This window comes from Bombus terrestris, chromosome 15 (assembly GCF_910591885.1).
Source record: "Bombus terrestris chromosome 15, iyBomTerr1.2, whole genome shotgun sequence".
In the NCBI taxonomy this organism is placed as follows: Eukaryota; Metazoa; Arthropoda; class Insecta; order Hymenoptera; family Apidae; genus Bombus; species Bombus terrestris.
In genome coordinates, this window is record NC_063283.1 from 5243066 (window position 1) to 5264119 (window position 21054).

The 21054-nt window shown below is 33.6% G+C and overlaps 3 protein-coding genes across 5 annotated transcripts in view; 2 read left to right on the forward strand and 1 right to left on the reverse strand.

Annotated features, from left to right (window-relative positions):
- Positions 1-543: 543 nt before the first annotated feature.
- On the forward strand, positions 544-6409 carry LOC100649153 (probable peroxisomal acyl-coenzyme A oxidase 1). The gene is made up of 11 exons (XM_048412904.1): positions 544-818; positions 2714-2873; positions 3160-3328; positions 3421-3544; positions 3626-3745; positions 3927-4042; positions 4187-4356; positions 4504-4666; positions 4737-5080; positions 5168-5423; positions 5542-6409. Exons 1-11 carry the CDS (start codon positions 689-691, stop codon positions 5800-5802), a joined length of 2013 nt encoding a protein of 670 aa, XP_048268861.1. The 5' UTR covers positions 544-688; the 3' UTR covers positions 5803-6409.
- Positions 6410-9520: 3111 nt separating this feature from the next.
- Positions 9521-14242, forward strand: LOC100648955 (probable peroxisomal acyl-coenzyme A oxidase 1). 3 transcript variants are annotated; one of them, XM_012317356.3, is made up of 11 exons: positions 9521-9703; positions 10184-10343; positions 10586-10754; positions 10847-10970; positions 11052-11171; positions 11329-11444; positions 11589-11758; positions 11906-12068; positions 12141-12484; positions 12572-12827; positions 12946-14242. In XM_012317356.3, exons 1-11 carry the CDS (start codon positions 9574-9576, stop codon positions 13204-13206), a joined length of 2013 nt encoding a protein of 670 aa, XP_012172746.3. In that variant the 5' UTR covers positions 9521-9573; the 3' UTR covers positions 13207-14242. The 3 variants fall into 3 exon arrangements, with proteins under 3 accessions (XP_012172746.3, XP_048268857.1, XP_048268858.1); XM_048412900.1 differs by having other exon boundaries at positions 12141-12331; XM_048412901.1 differs by lacking the exon at positions 10184-10343 and having other exon boundaries at positions 10575-10754.
- Positions 13759-21054, reverse strand: part of LOC100644380 (syndecan) — a 226830-nt gene continuing 219534 nt past the window's right edge. Inside the window, exon 5 of the mRNA XM_003401443.4 lies at positions 13759-20048. Coding sequence (XP_003401491.1) covers positions 19867-20048 — 182 coding nt within the window. The 3' untranslated portion in view covers positions 13759-19866. The remainder of the gene's footprint in view (positions 20049-21054) is intronic.

The window sequence follows — 21054 nt, forward strand, 5'->3', positions numbered from 1 at the left end:
TTATGCGTCAACAATGGCAATTATGCAAAGGTGCCCTGACTCATAACCTGAAACATGTGACCAAGGCATGTTCGAAATTATATTGTCCTACGAAAGAGATCAATTAACAAGGGGTTTATGTACCCTTTATGTCATTATGTCGAATGTATTCTTCTCTGAAATGGAAAAATAGGTAGAATCGAGGGTGCATAAGGCATTAGTACTTTGTTTAAGATCGTACAAAGAAATTTGTAGTACGATGTCAAGATATTTTATATATTTTATTTCATATGTAATTTATGAAAATAGTCACTTGAAGTTTTTCTAGTGATAAACAAAACATTGTTAGTTACGTATTATCACAACTAATTATGCATAATTTTAGAGCACGAGATTATAGTTTTACCTGATTACTCATATTTCGCTATTAATTTCTCGCATTATGATGCATTTCAGGGGCTTGTGTTTGGCCTTGTATTAAAAATAGAAATGTTGAATTAGGTGCAAAGGTTTGAAACTGTCGTATGCGGCAATATAAGAAATCCGCAGTGTGAATATGATGCTCATATTCTGTACGTGACGCGGTATAGTATATTTATGTATAAAAATCGGGCGTTTGGAAAGAAAATTATTTAGATAGATACGTGCTGCGATAGATTAAACAACCACACTGGTTTGTCACTGATTAGTGTAAAGTAATCTACACAATATGAAGCAACAGAAAATGGTGGTAAACAAGGATTTACAATATGAACGAAGTAGATGTACGTTCGATCCTGTGGAAGTCACGCATTTTTTCGATGGCAGTGCAGAAAAAACGAGACAACGCCGTGATCGAGGTATAGGTAGTTTTTATTTATCCTCTTAGTTTAACGCCAATTATCAAAAAAATAATTTCAGTTTCCTTCGTTTTCACTGTTGTTAAGAACTAAACAATCTTCGCAAAATTAACATTTTCTTTCCACGAGAAATATGTCGAAATATAATTGTATATTCTTATTATATTTGTAGAAATATAAATTTTTTAATGTAATTGGCTTATTTGGGTACGCATTAGAAACGTCCTTGGCTTAGAGTTACTATAAGTTTCTCACCAAATAGTAATTCATATCGATTTTGAAAGATGTGGATTCCAGCAGTTAGAAAACCGTTTCTCATAAAAAATTCGCAGTATCATAGAGATAGCAAATATTTGAAATGAATGGAAATAAAATTATTAGTCAGTGTGGTCGATAATGAAGTCAACAAAGTTCGTTTCAGATTAGAAATATCGGCACATCGTAGATAAATCTAAAAAACTGAAAACAAAACTAAAAAAATTCTACTGAGTTATGGGCAGATGCCCCACCTTAAATATGTTATATAAAGCCAAAATAATGTTATATAAAGCCATATTAAATCTAGTTTGAACCTACGGGTTCCAACTATGTGGAACAAGTAATTCGAGTAGATCAGATCCGCAGACTAAAAAGATTGAATCCCTTTAGATTGAAGCATTAGATTCAACTAGAATCAAACGTATTATAAACTCTTATAATCCAAGTTACAGTACCACGCCAAAATAATTTACTTATAATTCTCAAAGAGAATTGATTGTAAATAGTCTACCAAAAAGAAAAAAAGAAAATCTATCCACAGATTTATCCATCCAATAATTTAAACATATTTTTGTGGTAATTATGTACATGTAGTAACTTAATGGATCTTAGAGTAAGGATAAGTAATGATGTTTTATTTGGAGTTAAGTTTTAGTTTAACAAGCAATACTCAATACAACGAACTGATTACAATATCGTCGTACATATTATTATCATACTCGGCTCTCAACATCCCATACATACTCTCCGGCTCCTCCACTCTCACTCTCTGGGGCTTCTGTACTCACTCTCTCTGACTTCTCAACTAACAACACTCTGTACGACTTCTCCACTAACTCTGTCTTCAGCATCCCTTTGTCTTTTTTCACCCCACCACGCATGTGTTCCGCAAACAACCCTGGCCAGGGTTACGTAGGCTTTGTCTACCAAATTATTCACTTGAAAGGACCAACTACACATTGATGAACCCGAATGACGCCTCGCCATCCCCGACATTGTTTATGGTTACCTTGGTATCTCTTAGGCCCTCTTGCACGATACTACATACATGCTTATGATATTTATCATTTACATATGACATCAAACTATTATAAATTAAATTCAAATTCTTGCTAACATCTAATGGATAATAAATTATTAAATGAATAAAATATTAAGCAGTAAATTGTATAATATAATAACTTCCTAAAAATTAATTGAAACATTATTCTTTTCATTATTTTCGAATATGTTTAATATTTCTTTATTTTGGTATTATATCTCTGATACTAATCTTCATATTTCTACCAGGAGAATTAGTAAATTATTAGGACATAAATGTCGTATTTTAAAGTTCAATGTTATTCACACGGAAAAATGCAAATATCATATTTATGAAGCACATTGCTGTATTAACAAGGAAGAGACAGAATATATTGCATGTAGAAGGCAATATAAGCGCCTGCAGTTTATGATATTATTATGCAATATGTAGTAAAGTTCGTTTTACTTGTACCCTAAACGCGAATATATAATTTGTCCATTTATGATGAGTACTAATAAAAACTACACGCGCGTCTTATTATTTTATTTTATTCTTCCAGTATTTTCATTTCTGTATTACGTTTTATTACTTTTTGTTCATATTTTATTTTCAGAACAATATTTTTTGGATGATCTGGTGTTAAAAGAAAATGTAGCAATGAAATATAAGAGCCATAAAGAAATATACGAAGATACTTTACGAATTTGCTGCCAAGTTCTACACAAAATTAGAGAATTGCAACGCTCAGGAAAAGAAGATATTGATCTTCTTTTGTAAGCATTTTAAAGTTCACCTCAAGGAAACTGTCACGTAACCAAGCAAATTCCAATATTTCTTCTATATGTGAAGAAAAGATATTGCCAGTTTTTTCAGATGAAAAGAAATTTGCAAATATTTCCACTTGCCCCCAATGTCGTCGAATAAGAGGATACTTATAATAACGATTAAATTAGTTTTTCCTCTATAATATTTAGATATTCTCTTTCAGTGTTAAAGAATAATAGAAGTTCCTTGGTTATACAATAGCAAAAAGATATCCTCAATGTAGTCTATTTGCAGAAGTATCTTTGGAGGAACACTTGGGACTGCACTATTCGAAGATGGAAATCCATTGCTTCTGCATTATGCCATGTTTCTACCCGCTCTTATGGGACAAGCAAATTCTGAACAGCAAGCATATTGGATAAACAGAGCTTGGGCCGGCGATGTTATAGGAACATATGCTCAGGTAATACGTAAGGGAGAACATTCTTTTTAAACGAGATGGTCACAGATTCTAAAAGTTTCTCAAGTAAATTTAATCTTGCACTTCTGCCTTAGACTGAACTAGGACATGGAACGTTTCTCAGGGGTTTGGAAACTACGGCAACGTACGATCCGGAAACAAAAGAGTTTGTTTTGAACAGTCCAACTTTGACATCCTACAAATGGTGGCCAGGCGGATGTAAGTAGATTGCAATTCTTTAATATAATAATAATGTTCTTTACTAAAACAGTATGATTTATTTACGATTAAAATTTTCAGTGGGCCACACTGCAAATCATGCAATAGTCGTTGCGCAATTATACACCCAGGGAGAATGTAGGGGAATTCATCCGTTTATTGTACAATTAAGAGACGTGGAGACACATGAACCTTTAAAGGGTACACAATTAAATGTCTTAATCGTTTGTAATTAATTATATATTATATTGGAATGTGTAAAAAAGAGAACAAACTGTTCACATTATCAAACAACAATTATGAACCAAACAACTTCCTTGTTTATAACTTGCTGAACAATAGCTATAGCAAACAGTAAATTTAATCTGTATGTAATTCTTAGGCATTATAATTGGAGAAATTGGTACAAAAATGGGGATGAACGGTGCTAACAATGGCTTTCTCGGATTTCATGACTTTAGGATACCACGGGAGAATATGTTGATGAAGAATTCCAAGGTAAATTTTCATAAAGTTGCTGTAAGAAGTGCAATATCATCTAGTGGTTCTGAACTCGAAAGGAAAATTATCTGCGTAAACAGAACTGTTCTTAAATCCTAATTGTCGATAGAGCAAATTGTATAATTACACTTTCTGTTATAGGTACTAGAAGATGGAACATACGTAAAATCTACAAATGAGAAGTTAACGTATGGTACGATGGTGTTCGTTCGAGTAGCGTTGCTGCAGAACCTCTTACACTATTTAAGGAAAGCTGTTACTATTGCGGTTCGATACAGCGTAGTAAGACGTCAGGGTCAAATAAATGCGGAGTATGTTCTATTAAAAACAATCTCCAGTAACATCGACTGCTCTATGTCTCCTTCTTAAAAAATGCCTCCATTGGAAATGTTACTTTTAATTATAATTAAATCTCTCCTGTTGATACCAAATCAGTATTTGTCATTCTTTCTTTTTAGACAACCAGAGGTACAGATTCTCGATTACGTAACGCAACAGTACAAAATCTTTCCTCATATTGCCACATGTTTCGCAATAAAAGTTACTGCCAGTTGTGTTTGGGATATGTATAATACAGTGCAAAGTCAATTGCACCACTCTGATTATGAAAAACTACCGGAGGTTGGTACTTTTATACCCTTTGTAGTAATATACTTTTCTCCATATTTCTAACTATTAATTTATTTTGCAGTTGCATTCTTTGTCATGTTGCCTAAAAGCAGTTGTATCCGCAGATACAGCAGCTGGAATAGAGCAGCTTCGGTTATCTTGTGGTGGACATGGATACATGACTGCCAGCAATCTGCCAGTACTCTACGGATTTGCGACCTCAGTCTGTACTTACGAAGGGGAAAATACAGTCCTACTTTTGCAAACAGCTAGGTATCTCGTAAAATCATGGAAACAAGCTATGGATGGTAAGCCACTGCCAGAATCTGTAGAGTATCTTAACGAAGCAGCGAAAGGAGCAAAACATTTTCGTTGGAGTAACGATTTGGAATGTCTGATAGATGCTTATGATGCCGTAGCCGCAGGGTATACTGCTTCTGAATACATTAAATATTGCTGAATAATTACATAGATATTCATCAGAATGTTTACGATATTCTTATCATTTCGCAGATTTATTCGTTTAGCAGCAGAACATTTGGATCGCAGAATACGTGATGGAGTTCCGACGGAGGAGGCGTGGAACCAAACGAGCATCGAACTAACTCAGTGTTCGGAAGCTCACGCTCGAGGCTTTATTGCAAAAACATTTGCAAAAGCTATTAAACAGTTAAACTCGAAGTCTGAAGAATTTCGTCAAGTAATGCTTCAACTCTGCGAATTGTATATCGTATATTGGGCTTTGAGAAACGTTGGTAATTTTCTTCGGGTAAGTATTGATTTTTTTCGAAACTAATCACAGAGGACAGCGAAAGAAGACAATTTTTCTACTATATCTTGTAGGGTAATTTGAATTCAAGAGTAATTCATTTCTTTCTCTTTTTTAGTTTTCTTCTATGCAGGAAGATTATGTTCAGACACTTCATTCACGCTTGGAATATTTGCTGATGACAATCCGTCGAAATGCTGTAGGAATCGTGGATGGTTTCGATTTCGATGACCATATTCTTTGTTCGGCTTTAGGTGCTTACGATGGTAACGTTTATGAACGATTGTTTCAAGAAGCCATGAAGAGCCCTCTGAACCGTGAAAGTGTAAACATATCTTTTGAAAAATACTTAAAACCATTTCTTAAGAGTAATTTATAGTGTAATCTTTCTTCATTTTTAGAGGAAAATGTAAATCAATGTAAATGTAAATAATGTAGTTATCTATATTGTATATCGTATGTGGTGATTGAACTTTGACAGTTTAATATTTTATAAATCGACATCCCATAAATAACATGATTGGTCGTTGAAAAATACAATTGTAACATTGTATCATATTAGCAATATCGAAAGAATGAGTACGTGTTCATTTGCTCATTTTGTTGAGAGTTAGTATTTAACAAAAAAGAGAAGGAACAAACGTAGTTTTGTATTGTTCTTGTGAACTCTCATTGTAGATATTTAATTTATATAATGGACCATCGCTGTAATAATTTCGAATGGACGTTTGATAAAGGTTTTATGTGTAAGAGAAACGTTTTGGGATTGTGTAAAATTATTCTCGGATAAGATGTTTTAAATATGTTGTTAAAAATGACATGTTCCATACAGTATATGTAATTAGCATAATGATATTTTCAATTACACAAGTGTCTATCTTTCTTGTTAAACCTGTAACGCACAAAAGAAAATTACATTTTAGAATTGATAGGTTTACATACACACAGTGTTTATTTACTGAATAAAAGTGGTGACATACATGTAGTATTATGTATGTTTTTATTAGCCGCATTTATTATAAAATGTATGTATTTTACGGTGGTCGGCAATAGTGCAACAGCACGAAGTTCATACGTCGAAAAATATCCCAATAGAACTATACCTATCGTAAACATATTTTACAAAATAGGTCAATAAATTGTGGGATACCGATACGTTAAAACCCGAAAAATGTATACAAAAAATTTAAGAAGAAAAAATCTTTGATGATCAGCTGTATTGGAAACAGATGGATCGGTCGATGATAATCTGTGCCTTCTCCTGTTGATACTTTTATCGATTTTTAATGTCAATAATTACATAACAAGGCCGAAAACGCAATTTTTTTTATTCTTGATTTTCGTCTTATTTCAGCGTTAAGAATCAGCTCTTAAATTATGTTGAAATACTAGCCGAAAACCCTACATATGTATATGTATGTATTAGACAAGTAACAGAGTTCGCAGCTGATTTAGCAAAATAGAAAACTGTACAGTCAGTTTGTTATTAAAGATAAAGTAATATTATTCTATCCATTTTACGCTTTGAACTAGTGTGTTAACGTCATTAATATTTTGGAATAATCGGATAATTTTGCGGAGAATTTTAGACTAGTTCTCAAATATTTTGTTACATTTGTAAATCTAATATATTATGTAAATTCTTACAACTATGTGTCTAACGGTATAGTTGAATTTCATATCAATCCGCACATTGTAATCTAAAAATATCTTTATCATAATTATTTATGTATAAACTTATGATATGTATCATTTATATGTGAAATTAAATTATTATAAACCAAAATTATTGTAAGCGACTAATTATTAAATGAATAAATAATTAAGTGATGTACTGTTGATATTCTTCGTTATGATTACGTTACTCTCTTCATTATTTTCCATTAAGTTTAATATCTTTTTATTTTGTTACCATATCACTGATACAATAATATATTTTTTAATATATGTATTACGCAACAAAAGTCGAAATCAGTTCTACTGTAAAATAATTTACTTAGTCCTCATATATCTACCATGAATATTACTAACTTTGCTAGAATATAAATGTAACATATTAAAATATAACTTCCTTTACATTGTAAGATATACATATGTATTAAGTTTTTTCTATCAATGATGTCTAAATGTTAATGAGAAAAAAGGAACATCAATGTATAAGAGAGAATATTTATTATTGTATATTTGCAAGTACAAGTTGTAAATATTTGCATTCACATTTGAAAATATAATTATTATGTAGCATACTACGTTTTAGTTATATAATGTATATGAAAATAGATCAATATTCTTCCTATTCATTGCTGAAAATTAACTATTACAACGTTTACTAATAAAAATTACACGCGCGTCTAATTGTTATATTTTGGTCTTCTAATGTCTCTATTCCTAAATCTTCTTCATTATTTTATACGTGCTCTAATATGTCTAAATGTTTAATCTCATAATAATATTTTTTGGATATTCTAGCGTTAAAAGAAAACGTAGCAGTAAGATATAGAAGCCATAAAAATATATATGCAGACGTTTTATGGATATGTTCTTCTTCAAAATTAGGGAAGACTGTAATTAGTAAATTGTAACTCTCAGACGAGGAAGATAATCATCTTTTTATTGTAAAATGTTTCCTGTCAAAGTCTATATCCTGTCACATAACAAATCCAGTTCCACTATTTGACATTAGAGAAAGAGTTATTGCTTGTACTTTTTTTTAAAGAAAAAAAAAGATCCAAATATTTCATCCTATTCTCAATAACATTACATATGAGCATAATTATAACTATACTAAAGAATAATTTAGTTTTCCTCTACACTATTCTTTTTTTCCAATGTTAAAGAAAAGTAGAACTTCCTTGCTTACCAGATAACACAGTGGTAGCTTTAACGTAGCCTTTCAGTAGAAATATCTTTATGACAAGACTACTGTCTGCATTGTCCGGATATGGAAATCCAGTGGTCCTGCATTACGCTATGTTTCTACCCGCTCTTATGGGACAAGCAAATTCTGAACAGCAAGCATTTTGGATAAACAGAGCTTGGACCGGCGATGTTATAGGAACATATGCTCAGTTTATACGCAAGGGAGAACATTCTTTTTATACAAGATCGTCACAGATTCTAAAAGTTTCTCGAGTAAATTTAATCTTGCACTTCTGCCTTAGACTGAACTAGGCCATGGAACGTTTTTCAGGGGTTTGGAAACTACGGCAACGTACTATCCGGAAACGAAAGAATTTGTTTTGAACAGTCCAACTTTGACATCTTGCAAATGGTGGCCAGGCGGGCGTAAGTATATTGTAATTGTTTAACATAATAATAATGCGGTTCATTAAAACAGTATGATTTATTTACTATTAACATCATATCGTGATCGTTGTAAGGGCCAGCCGGCATTTTGTCTAACATGTTTTAAAAAACTGCATGAAAAAAATAAATAATTATGCTAAGTTTATAATACTGAATTGTTATGTTTTCACTATCGAATGTCTGTTTATAATGTTGAGATAAAATAACATAAAGCTATTTTGCACTACATATCTTGTGAAATACAAGTATGATTTACCGTGATGCACCCCGCCTCACGGAACAGACACGTGTGAGCCACCGGTAATACACGCCGGCGTCAACGTGTTAAGAAGTGAGTACAACAAGTGAGGAAGTAAAGTGGCCAGGAAGGTGTTGAGATAGGCAAAGGGAAGGGAAGGAATGGAGGAAAAACTGTCTGGATGGGAGAAATGAAACAAAATGTTTAGGGAAGCAGGAGGAATGAGAGCTGGGGAGGAAGAGGAATTTAAGAGGGTAGAGGAATGGAAGGAGAATAAACAGGCGGAAGAAAGAGGTAAGAAGATCGAGAGTTGAAGGTTCAACTCATGCTATAAGCTGGTAAGTGTGGGAGAGTTATCGCAGTACCAGTAAGGAAAGGAGGGAGGGTGAAGAGATGGTGACACATGAAAAGGCTGTAATAGAATACAAAATTGAAGAGATTATATCACTAATAGGATAAATATTTAAAATTGTAATAACAAAGTTCACAAGCATGACGTAACACTGGGTATTTATACATTAAACTGTGCAGTTCCTTAGCATATTAACACAGATAAGTGCGGTGACACGTCTGATTTTACCTGTAAACGGTAATCATCTGTACAATATGACGCAGCAAAGAAAAACCGTGCACAAGGATCTACAATATGAACGAAATAGGTGTACGTTTGATCCTGTGGAAGTTACCTATTTTCTCGATGGTAGTCCAGAAAAAACGAAGCAACGCCGTGATCAAGGTATAGTTGGAATTCCTTGTCTTTAAATTGTAGCAATCAGAGAAACATTCTTCACAAAAAATTGACATTATCGGGTTGGAAAATACTTAAAATACGCGAAAAAAGATATTATCGGTCAGTGAAATTGGTAATGAAATCAACGAGAGTTATTTCATATTAGAAATATAAATGGATCTTTGTGATTTTTGATCACCTACGCCGCCTGATTAAATGATAGCACGCTCCGTAAATTTAAAGATTTAAAGATTTTTATTATGTTTATATCATATGTTGAACGAAAAAAGATCTTATATATTTTTGGACGTTCTAAGTAAGCATATTTATTACATAAAAATTATGAAACTATTAAATTTTTGGGATGTGCTATCATTTTGACGTGCAATCTGTAATTGTAACTAAAATCTGCGATAAAATTTGCTCACATTATTACCAAATAATTTATCGGTAACTTTATCAACTTGCATGAATGTTTATTTTCAGAACAATATATATCGGATGTTCTGGTGTTAAAAGAAAATATGTCAATGAGATATAAGAGCTATAAAGAAGTATATGAAGATTCTCTACGAATTGCCCGCGCTGTTCTTTCCAAAATTAAAAAATTACAACTTTCGAAAATAGAGGAATATGAATTTGTTCAGTAAGATTTTCACATAACGTTTCACGGAGAAAAGAACATTCCGTTCTTTCTTCTAACATGGAAACAAATACGCAAATGTTTCCTCCTACATTAAATGCCATTGAATATGAGGATAATTATATTAACGAATAAATATGATTTTTTCTACATTATTTGAATATTCTCTTTCAATTTTAAGAAATAGTAGCATTTTCTTGGTTATCTGGTAACATAGTTACATCTTCAATATAGTCATTTTGCAGCGGCATCTTCAGCGAAAGACTTGGATCTGCACTATTCCAAGACGGAAATCCATTGTCTCTGCATTATGGTATGTTTCTACCCACACTTATGGGACAAGCAAATTCTGAACAGCAAGCATATTGGATAAACAGAGCTTGGACCGGCGATGTTATAGGAACATATGCTCAGGTAACACGTAAGGGAGAACATTCTTTTTAAACGAGATGGTCACAGATTCTAAAAGTTTCTCAAGTAAATTTAATCTTGCACTTCTGCCTTAGACTGAATTAGGCCATGGAACGTTTCTCAGGGGTTTGGAAACTACGGCAACGTACGATCCGGAAACGAAAGAGTTTGTTTTGAATAGTCCAACTTTGACATCTTACAAATGGTGGCCAGGCGGATGTAAGTAGATTGCAATTCTTTAATATAATAATAATGTTCTTTACTAAAACAGTATGATTTATTTACGATTAAAATTTTCAGTGGGCCACACTGCAAATCATGCAATAGTCGTTGCGCAATTATACACCCAGGGAGAATGTAGGGGAATTCATCCGTTTGTTGTACAATTAAGAGACGTGGAGACACATGAACCTTTAAAGAGTATACTATAATATTACTTAATCGTTTATAATTTGTTATAAAAATATTATTCGCGTTATCAAATAACAATCATCAAAACAAACAACTTTCTTCTTTACAATTATTCTCTAATAGTAGATAAAGGAAAGAGCGAAATGAATTTGTGTTCGATTTTTAGACATTATCATTGGTGAGATTGGTGCAAAATTAGGAATGAACGGTGTGAACAATGGCTTTCTCGGATTTCGTAATTATAGGATACCACGGAAGAATATGTTGATGAAGAATTCCAAGGTAAATTTTCATAAAGTTGCTGTAAGAAGTGCAATATCATCTTGTGGTTCTGAACTTGAAAGGAAAATGATCTGCGTAAACAGAACTGTCCTTAAATCCCAATTGTCGATAGAGCAAATTGTATAATTACATTTCCTGCTGTAGGTACTAGAAGATGGAACATATGCAAAATCTGCAAATGACAAGTTAACGTATGGTACGATGGTGTTCGTTCGAGTAATGTTGCTGCAGGACCTTCTACACTATTTATCCAAAGCTGTTACTATTGCGGTTCGATACAGCGTAGTAAGACGTCAGGGTCAAATAAATGCGGAGTATGTTCTATTAAAAACAATCTCCAGTAACATCGACTGCTCTATGTCTCCTTCTTAAAAAATGCCTCCATTTGAAATGTTACTTTTAATTATAATTAAATCTCTCCTGTTGATACCAAATTAGTATTTGTCATTCTTTCTTTTTAGACAACCAGAGGTGCAGATTCTCGATTACGTAACGCAACAATACAAAATCTTCCCTCATATTGCCACATGTTTCGCAATAAAAGTTACTGCCATTTGGCTTTTGGATATGTATAAAACGGTACAAAGTCAATTGCACCAGGCTGATTATAAAAAACTACCGGAGGTTGGTATCTTTATATCCTTTATAGTAATATACTTTTCTTCATATTTCTAGATCTATTAATTTTTTTTGCAGTTGCATTCTTTGTCATGTTGCCTAAAAGCAGTTGTATCCGCAGATACAGCAGCTGGAATAGAGCAACTTCGGTTATCTTGTGGTGGACATGGATACATGACTGCCAGCAATCTGCCAGTACTCTATGGATTTGCGACCGCAGTCTGTACTTACGAAGGGGAAAATACAGTCCTACTTTTGCAAACAGCTAGGTACCTCGTAAAATCATGGAAACAAGCTATGGGTGGTAAGCCACTGCCAGAATCTGTAGAGTATCTTAACGAAGCAGCGAAAGGAGTAAAACATTGTCGTTGGAGTAACGATTTGGAATGTCTGATTGATGCGTATAACGCGGTAGCTGCAGGGTATACTGTTTCCGAATACACTAAATATTGCTGAATAATTATATAGATATTCATCAGTATGTTTACGATATTCTTACCATTTTGTAGATCTATTCGTTTAGCAGCAGAACATTTGGATCGCAGAATACGTGATGGAGTTCCGACGGCGGAGGCGTGGAACCAAACGAGCATCGAACTAACTCAGTGTGCGGAAGCTCATGCTCGAGTCTTCATTGTAAAAACATTTGCAAATGATATTAAACAGTTAAACTCGAAGTCTGAAGAATTTCGTCAAGTAATGTTTCAACTCTGCGAACTGTATATCGTATATTGGGCTTTGAGAAACGTTGGTAATTTTCTTCGGGTGTGTATTGATTTTTTTCGAAACTAATCACAGAGGACAGCGAAAGAAGACAATTTTTCTACTATATCTTGTAGGGTAATTTGAATTCAAGAGTAATTCATTTCTTTCTCTTTTTTAGTTTTCTTCTATGCAGGAAGAGCATGTTCAGACACTTCATTCACGCTTGGAATATTTGCTGATGACAATCCGTCGAAATGCTGTAGGAATCGTGGATGGTTTCGATTTCGATGACCATATTCTTTGTTCGGCTTTGGGTGCTTACGATGGTAACGTTTATGAACGATTGTTTCAAGAAGCCATGAAGAGCCCTCTGAACCGTGAAAGTGTAAACATATCTTTTGAAAAATACTTAAAACCATTTCTTAAGAGTAATTTATAGTGTAATCTTTCTTCATTTTTAGAGGAAAATGTAAATCAATGTAAATGTAAATAATGTAGTTATCTATATTGTATATCGTATGTGGTGATTGAACTTTGACAGTTTAATATTTTATAAATCGACATCCCATAAATAACATGATTGGTCGTTGAAAAATACAATTGTAACATTATATCATATTAGCAATATAGAAAGAATGAGTACGTGTTCGTTTGCTCATTTTTTTGAGAGTTAGTATTTAACAAAAAAGAGAAGGAATGAACGTAATTTTGTATTATTCTTATGAACTCTCATTGTAGATATTTAATTTATGTAATGGACCATCGCTGTAATAATTTCGAATGGACGCGTGATAGAGATTTTATTTGTAAGAGAAACGTTTTAGGATTGTGCGATCATTCTCGGATAAGATGTTTTAAATATGTTGTGAAAAATGACATGTTCCATATAGTATTTGTAATTAGCAAAGTGATATTTTCAATTACACAAGTGTCTATTTTTCTTGTTAAACCTGTAACGTATCAAAGAAAATTACATTTTAAAATTGAAAAGTTCTCATACGGCACAGTGTTTATTTACAGAATAGGAGCGATGACATACATTATTGTTCGTTATACTAACATAGTGCAATTATTGTTAATTTCTGTTAATAATAACGTGTCTTGTTAACTTAAACGCCCACAATGGAAATAACGCGAATGAAATGTAATTTGTGAGATTCATTGGTACCGCTGCGGTATCATGATCAATTCGTGTATGTATAGTACATCCAACGAGTATCAAGTACGTGATATTTCGAAACAGAAATATTCCAAGAACGTTAATTTATTCGCTATTTTTATGAGATATGATTATTGCCTATATAAGTAACGGAATTGCGAATATAAATAATATAATAAGCAAAATTACGAGACAAATTCTTGATCATTAACAATTGTTCATTTTAAACTTTCACTTGTTGGGCATACTACACGTAGATGATAGGTCCTAGGAACTTCATGGATGGACCGATAGAATCGTCATACTCATATGTGTACGTAGACCAAAAATGTAAAACAGTAGAAAAGAAAAGACTATAATTTATTTTTTCACCGGCGAGCGATTATTTTTTTTTAAAAACAAATACATATACATGTATATACTTGTATATGTGTGTACTGACCACGAATATATATACACATATATGTAATATATATTTCATGGATCCTCGAGGGCGATCCAGAAGGGGAGGAGCGGAGGTTAGACAATACGCATTCTTAAAAAATAATATTGTTAATTGTTGTTATCATTAAATATTAATTATATTCACTTTTAAAATTATTATTCATTTGTCCACCTGGCCTATGGGAGTTTTGTCTAATTTTAGACAGACTTCTCATTACTAGGATAGCATTTTTTTACGGAATACATCCTCTTATAAAATAAGATCTCATTACAATTACATTTCTCGTCGCATAGAACTTAGACGGCGCATTTCACGTATTAAATGAGCCATGTGGAAATGCAACGCGTATTTTTTACTTTCGTTCCTTTTGTTGTCTAGGGTTCTCGCGTCGAATATAATGTGTTCTTTCAATCGCGTCTAAATGCAAGCTTCTGTAAAGACATTTCTTCGTCATTCACGAACAGAATATTTTTTTATTTAATAGATTATATATCAGTAAACGATATACAATAAAAAATTTCTAATTTTCTTTTTCAATAAATTATATTTTATTTATAAATATTCACATTCGTGGAAGGAAGAAACTCAAAATTCTTGTTCATTAAAAAACAACAGTTTCGCGTTTGTTCGCATCACCGCACGGAGGATTAATTACTATCTAACAAATAATCCTTTGTCTATGTTGCGTACGATTATTATTACAATAAAGATTATGATTCGATCTCCAGATTCCTTTTCGTCAGTGCCAGGAGAGAAGAGGAGAGGACATTCTCGAGAGAGAAAGGTTGAATAGAAAGAGAGGAGAGGGTAAGATGTTTCCAAAAGGCGAAATAACGGAATATGTATCTAAAAATTGGTAGAACTGGTTCGACGTGGGAAAACACGGATGGCATACTTACAATTAGTTATTTTGGCTAATTTTGATAATCAAATTACGACGTTTTTATTAATACAACAAGGATAAATTTCCTTTCAAACGATTTTCGAGTTAAAGGCAAAGCATAACATTTGTATATATACTGCACGATTGATTTTTAGGTACTGCGGTAGTATTCCACTAATTTTGGGAGAAATAGAAGAAAGAATTAATTTCCATTCTATTTATTGCAAGTAACTTACCCTAAACACAATCATTTTTTTTTTCCAACACGTTATCGTATCGTAACTTTTCAGACAGCTTTCATGATTTTTACTTAGATATCGATATTTATTTGTGATCTTTGCTTCTCACATAACCTGTACATCGAACAGCCGCTTACTTAGATTTTAGTTCCGTCTTCCAAGTCGACCCTATCAATACACTTATTCTGTTTTATTACTACCTGTTACAGTATCGTGCGTGTAGAGACGTTTAGATACTTTATTATATAAATAAACTTAAAAAATAGCTTGCAGCCATTTTACAAATCGATAAGATCGATTTAGAAGCAACGAGCGCCCATTATTAAGATGCGCCAATCGATGGAATTATCAGAGTTGTCTCAATGAAAAGAACACGCGATACCTGAAAACATATAAATCGACGTCGCAGGAAACAATTTCCATGATATACGACGAACGTACGACTTTCATTCATATTTCCTTTTTCTTACAAGCAATTCAAAGAAAATCGCCTCCCGAGACATCGGCTATAAATACGTCGATTAAATTTAAACGCTTCGCCCGTAACGTTCAATGGTCGTTTCGAAGTGAGACGGGACAAAGCATAGATTAGCAACGAATTACCATGAAAAACATCCAGGGAAAAATCGCCATGGCGAAAAAAGAAAATTACCAGAGTTATCGTAGGCAATTGGTGTTCCTTATGTAATTAGTACATGGCAGTATCGACATGATATATTTTAGTTTTACCCCGACACATCGGACTTTATAAAAATGGCGCCCGTGTTCCTCCTACGCAGGTAGAACACAGATTTATGGTCATCTTACCGCTTAAATCAAACTTTCGCACGTTAAAAAATAGGATCCTAATAATTTTTTATTTATTTACATGAGAAAATAGAAATTTCTCTGTGCTCGCTATTTTCCTTTTGTCCACTACAAATTAATCTCTTTGATATTTTCAATACTTCTGGTGTCAGATTCTGCTTGTTTTAAACGATCGTTGCTTTATTTTATTTGTATTGGTCGATTCGGGCGATAATAAATGCAACGGCTAGTGTACGTAAAATTCATATTATTATTGCACAGGATATAATAATGACATAACGTTATATATAAGATATTATCAAAGCTGTAACATCGTATATATAAGATTATTTTACCAAGTGTAGAAATTATTTGACATTCATATTTATTCATCGGAAAGATTTAACGTCAATTAATATCGCGATCTAACAGGTTAGTAAAAGATAGCGCTAGATCCTACAAATTGTTATCATTCGAAAGTGGAGGGAACATGGTGGAACAACGTATTCTAAATGGCGCGATTAAGAATTCAGACTACTAACGCTATGTTCCAATAATATTAATAATAATAATAATAATGATCATAATAATAATAACGTTACAATGATATCGATTAATTCGCTATTTCCTAAATAATTCCTTTTTTTCTTTTCTTTTCTTTTAACAATCCCCTTCTCTCAATCAGTAGCATAATCAAATATATCCTTTGATTGACAATTTCATTTAACAAAATTATATATAAAATAGTTATTTTTAACGTTATAGTCTGACGATTAAAACATTGATTGCGTTCTACCTGGAAAGAGGCGAACGAGACGCCGAAAAAATCTTAAATAACTGTGGAGAGACAGTTAACGATTCACAGGATCACCGGAAGTACGAAGGAGGGGAAATTAAAAAGAAAATTTACAGGAAAGTTAGGAGGTGGAGATAGGGGAAGAAAGGGGGAGTCGCTTGGTCCTACGTGAAAAAGTTAATAAATTATTACAACGTATTTCGCGATGCTGATCGTTCATAGGATAAATACCGCGGATGAAAATCTTGGAACAAATAGATATACACTTGTACGTGTGTGTGTCTGCGTGTGTACCTTTCATTTTCATATCATTTTCCTTTTTTTTTCTTTTTTTGCTTCGTTTTTCAATATGGCATACGCGTGTCTCTTTGTAGTCGGAGATGAAAATCGTGTTCACGTATATAAATCTATGCGTGTACGCACGTGTGTTTCTTTCAAGATCGGAAGGTACAACGTGCTTGCGTACACACAGGAAATTTAAACGTCTTTCTTTTTTCTTTTTTTGTCCATGGCAAATAGAATCTCTCTCGACTAGCAGAAGAAGCTTTTTCTCTCCTTAAGATACAAAATGTTTCTTAGTTTCCTTAAGGTGGAAGAAGGGAATGATCGTGAGGATACGTTGTGCTCAATTTATTGATAAAATGCGATCGATAAGTGAATCTCTTCTTTCACAAATATCGTTCGTTTCGCTCTCGCGGAAGATCGACCAATCGGTTGTGGAGAACGTCGTCACTTAAGGTGGCTTAAAATGGCACGCCTAGTTTTTTATCCATTAATCGTAAGTGCATGGCAATCGATACAACCGCGTTCGACGAAGACACTTTCGCTTGGCGGCTTCGGCTTAACTCTTATCATAAGCCTAATGAAACATGTGTTTGTTAATAAAACAGATTCTCTGATTTTAAATTAGGATTCACACTATTGGTTTTTGGGAGTTTTCGTAAGTGAATCGATAATTTAAATAATCCACACGTTCGACGAATAAATATAATAAAAATCTCGAGATTAAAATTGGAACTATCATATGGAATTTTAAGTCTAATTATTCACGGAGATATCGATTTTATGTCAGTAACTCAGAAATAAATAATTGTCGTATATATTAGAGATGTATCATATTAGGAAACCATAGCGACTATATTTGTGCCATATGACGTTCAATAAAGAACTATATATGTATATTAGAAAAAACAGGAGAATGATTGAATTGCAAATCGATCTGACGTGACCAAATACCGATATGTTAGATTAGGAGATATATTGTACGATTAACGTGATTTAACATACAAACATTTGAATACGTACCTAATTTAAATTAATCGATTTAATATGTATTCAATTTCCTCTAAATTTTTTTTTAATTAATGGTTAGCGTTGTTTGCCTTCACCAAAATGCAAACACGTTATAGTCATTTATTATAAACAATCCATTTAACTTACTGGATTATCTATTTAATTATCCTACGACATATCTAGGTATATTAATGACTTTTAAAAAATTAAGAACCTTAAGTTATTTTTAACGTCTTTACCTATCACTTTCCCCAAATAGTCATCGCCTATTTCCTAATTTTTTATTTTCCTTACTATTATTATAATTCTATTACTCTCAACCTAGCGATTAAAATAAGTTACAGAATTTCTAAGACAGAAATAAACTTTAAAAAGCAAGAACAATCTCATATTTTATAGAGTAGTTTTCCTCTAGCGATTGTAATGGGCATTGCAATTCCATAGAACCGGACTCGAGAAATGGGAAATACGACAATGGATCAAAGTCCTTGTGCGGTCATACTGTTAAAAACGTTTCTGCAAATCTGGGAAACGATCATTAAATAGAAAACAAGAAGAAAGTGGATGAAAAACAGAGAAGGGAGAAAAAAACTAAGAGGAGAACAGTAGAGGAAACGCTGATAAACGAGGTCGTGGTTCAAGGGATTGGCGTCGAAGAGAAATCACGGTGGCGCAACGATCCTTCTTCCTTTCCCTCCTTCCACCGGGCCAGAATGATTAACGACATACCAGCAGCGTTTATCGCCCACGAATTTTCGCGCTCTCAGTCCTGTACAGGGAGGCGTATACGTACGCCTGGATACGCATACGCTTTGAAATACACGTTGTGTAAATGCATCTGGAATTGGCGCGACCTTGCCGACGAGTACTCACGACGGGGCGGTTCATCAGTCATCGCCCTCTCTCTCTAGTTCTATCAGCACACGATAGTTACGGAAGAAAGACAAACATCCAACAATGAAACACCGACTTCGTACGAAAGTATAAAATAAGTTAAGTCAAAACCATTCTACGATTCTACGTCTCTACGTTCTACTCTCGGAGGTGGACTAATGCTTAACCCAGGAGACTACTCGCAGCGTGAGGAGGCACACGAGTAGGAAAATAGAGTGCTGTGGGGTTAAGGGAGGTTCCACCTCAGAAAGTGATCGGTTCAAAATTAAAAAAAGATAGTCGCCTATGATAAAACGCAGAATATTATCGAAACGAACAGATCATTAAGAGACTGAAGGCGCGTTAAGATGAAAGGAAACAGGAGTATTGGGCAAATCTTTGTTTGAAAGGTCGGAAAGAGATTAAGGTGGTTGGCTAGTCCCCGACGTGAAGGAAGTCTCTCTGTGGTCAGTGAGCGAGGTGTTTCGCAAGATCCTCGTGGGAGATTCCGGATGTATCGTATCGTCGGCGGTGGCGCTTAATTCGGTTGAAGGACATCGTCTTTCTCAGCATGGTATCGTGGGACAAAACTGGGCGGTGCCAAAGCCAGATAAGCTTTGTCGCCTCAAGCGTAGAATTCTCGATTGTGATGCGGCGCACCGGGCTTAGGGAACGCCTGCGCCGCTGGTGATCTTCTTGGCTCATCCAGGGCGTACGAGCCCTCGTCCTTCTTGCGCATCCTATACACGATGAACATTACCACCAGGATTGCGCAAAGCAGGCCAACTACCGCTCCACCAATCACCGCTACAAAAGGTGAATTTTGATTAGTATAGAATATTAAAGAAATGAGTAAGTGACATACTTATATTAATTTAATTAGGTAATTAGAATAGTTGTTTATATGAAAATATCTATGTACAACATTTACAAATTAATAAATAGTATTTTAATAAGTCCTCGAATTTTAAGATTAGATACTCCAAACCTATTTATCTATTTTTTCTCTTCTGTTAACTTTCTCAAAATACTATTTTGTTTGTCTTTTAGTTTATTTCTTTATGATAGTAAATCTAGTTTTAACTGACTTTAAAGAGCGTCTCAAATCTAAAATATCTTAAGTAGCTGTACAAGCAGGATCAATTCATTATTCAGCGACGTTAAACCATTCAGGGTGTTAATTATGTAGGGCATTTATTATGCGTAGCTGCTGATAAGTTAACTTAACCCAGAATTTCGTCGGAATTGCTGAGTTCTCCTGAATAAATACCGTTTTCATGGAATGTTGATCCGCGTATTGCCCTTATACTTTGAATTTAATATTGAGGCAACGCGTTAATAAATAATGCGACCCTTTCGCTTAGTTTCGGTTCTGTAAACCCAGATTCTGATTTTCAAAGCGACTGCGTTTGGCGAATTCTATCATAATTAATGAAAAGTTCTGGATACATAATGCTAGCAATACAGCATGAATTTCCGTACTTATTACTTGGGAAGATTTGAAAGAAGCTTTAATTCAAATTTAAACATAATTTTTAATCCAGTGGTTAGAAACTAAGACTCTTGCTACTTCATGTAATTAAAAATTATGGAGAAGAGTAATCTAATAGGTAATTAATATTAATATAATATAAGATTTAATATAATTTATAATATTACAATAATGTATTTGAAAGTTCTTTCCGAAATATCTATAACTTAAGTCTCTTATTTAGATTTATACAGTTATTCAAATAAAAACTAAAAAGTAGTTAAAAAGCTGACGTTAAAACAATCTCTCAAGTTCTTAACCATGAATAACGTACGCTTATAT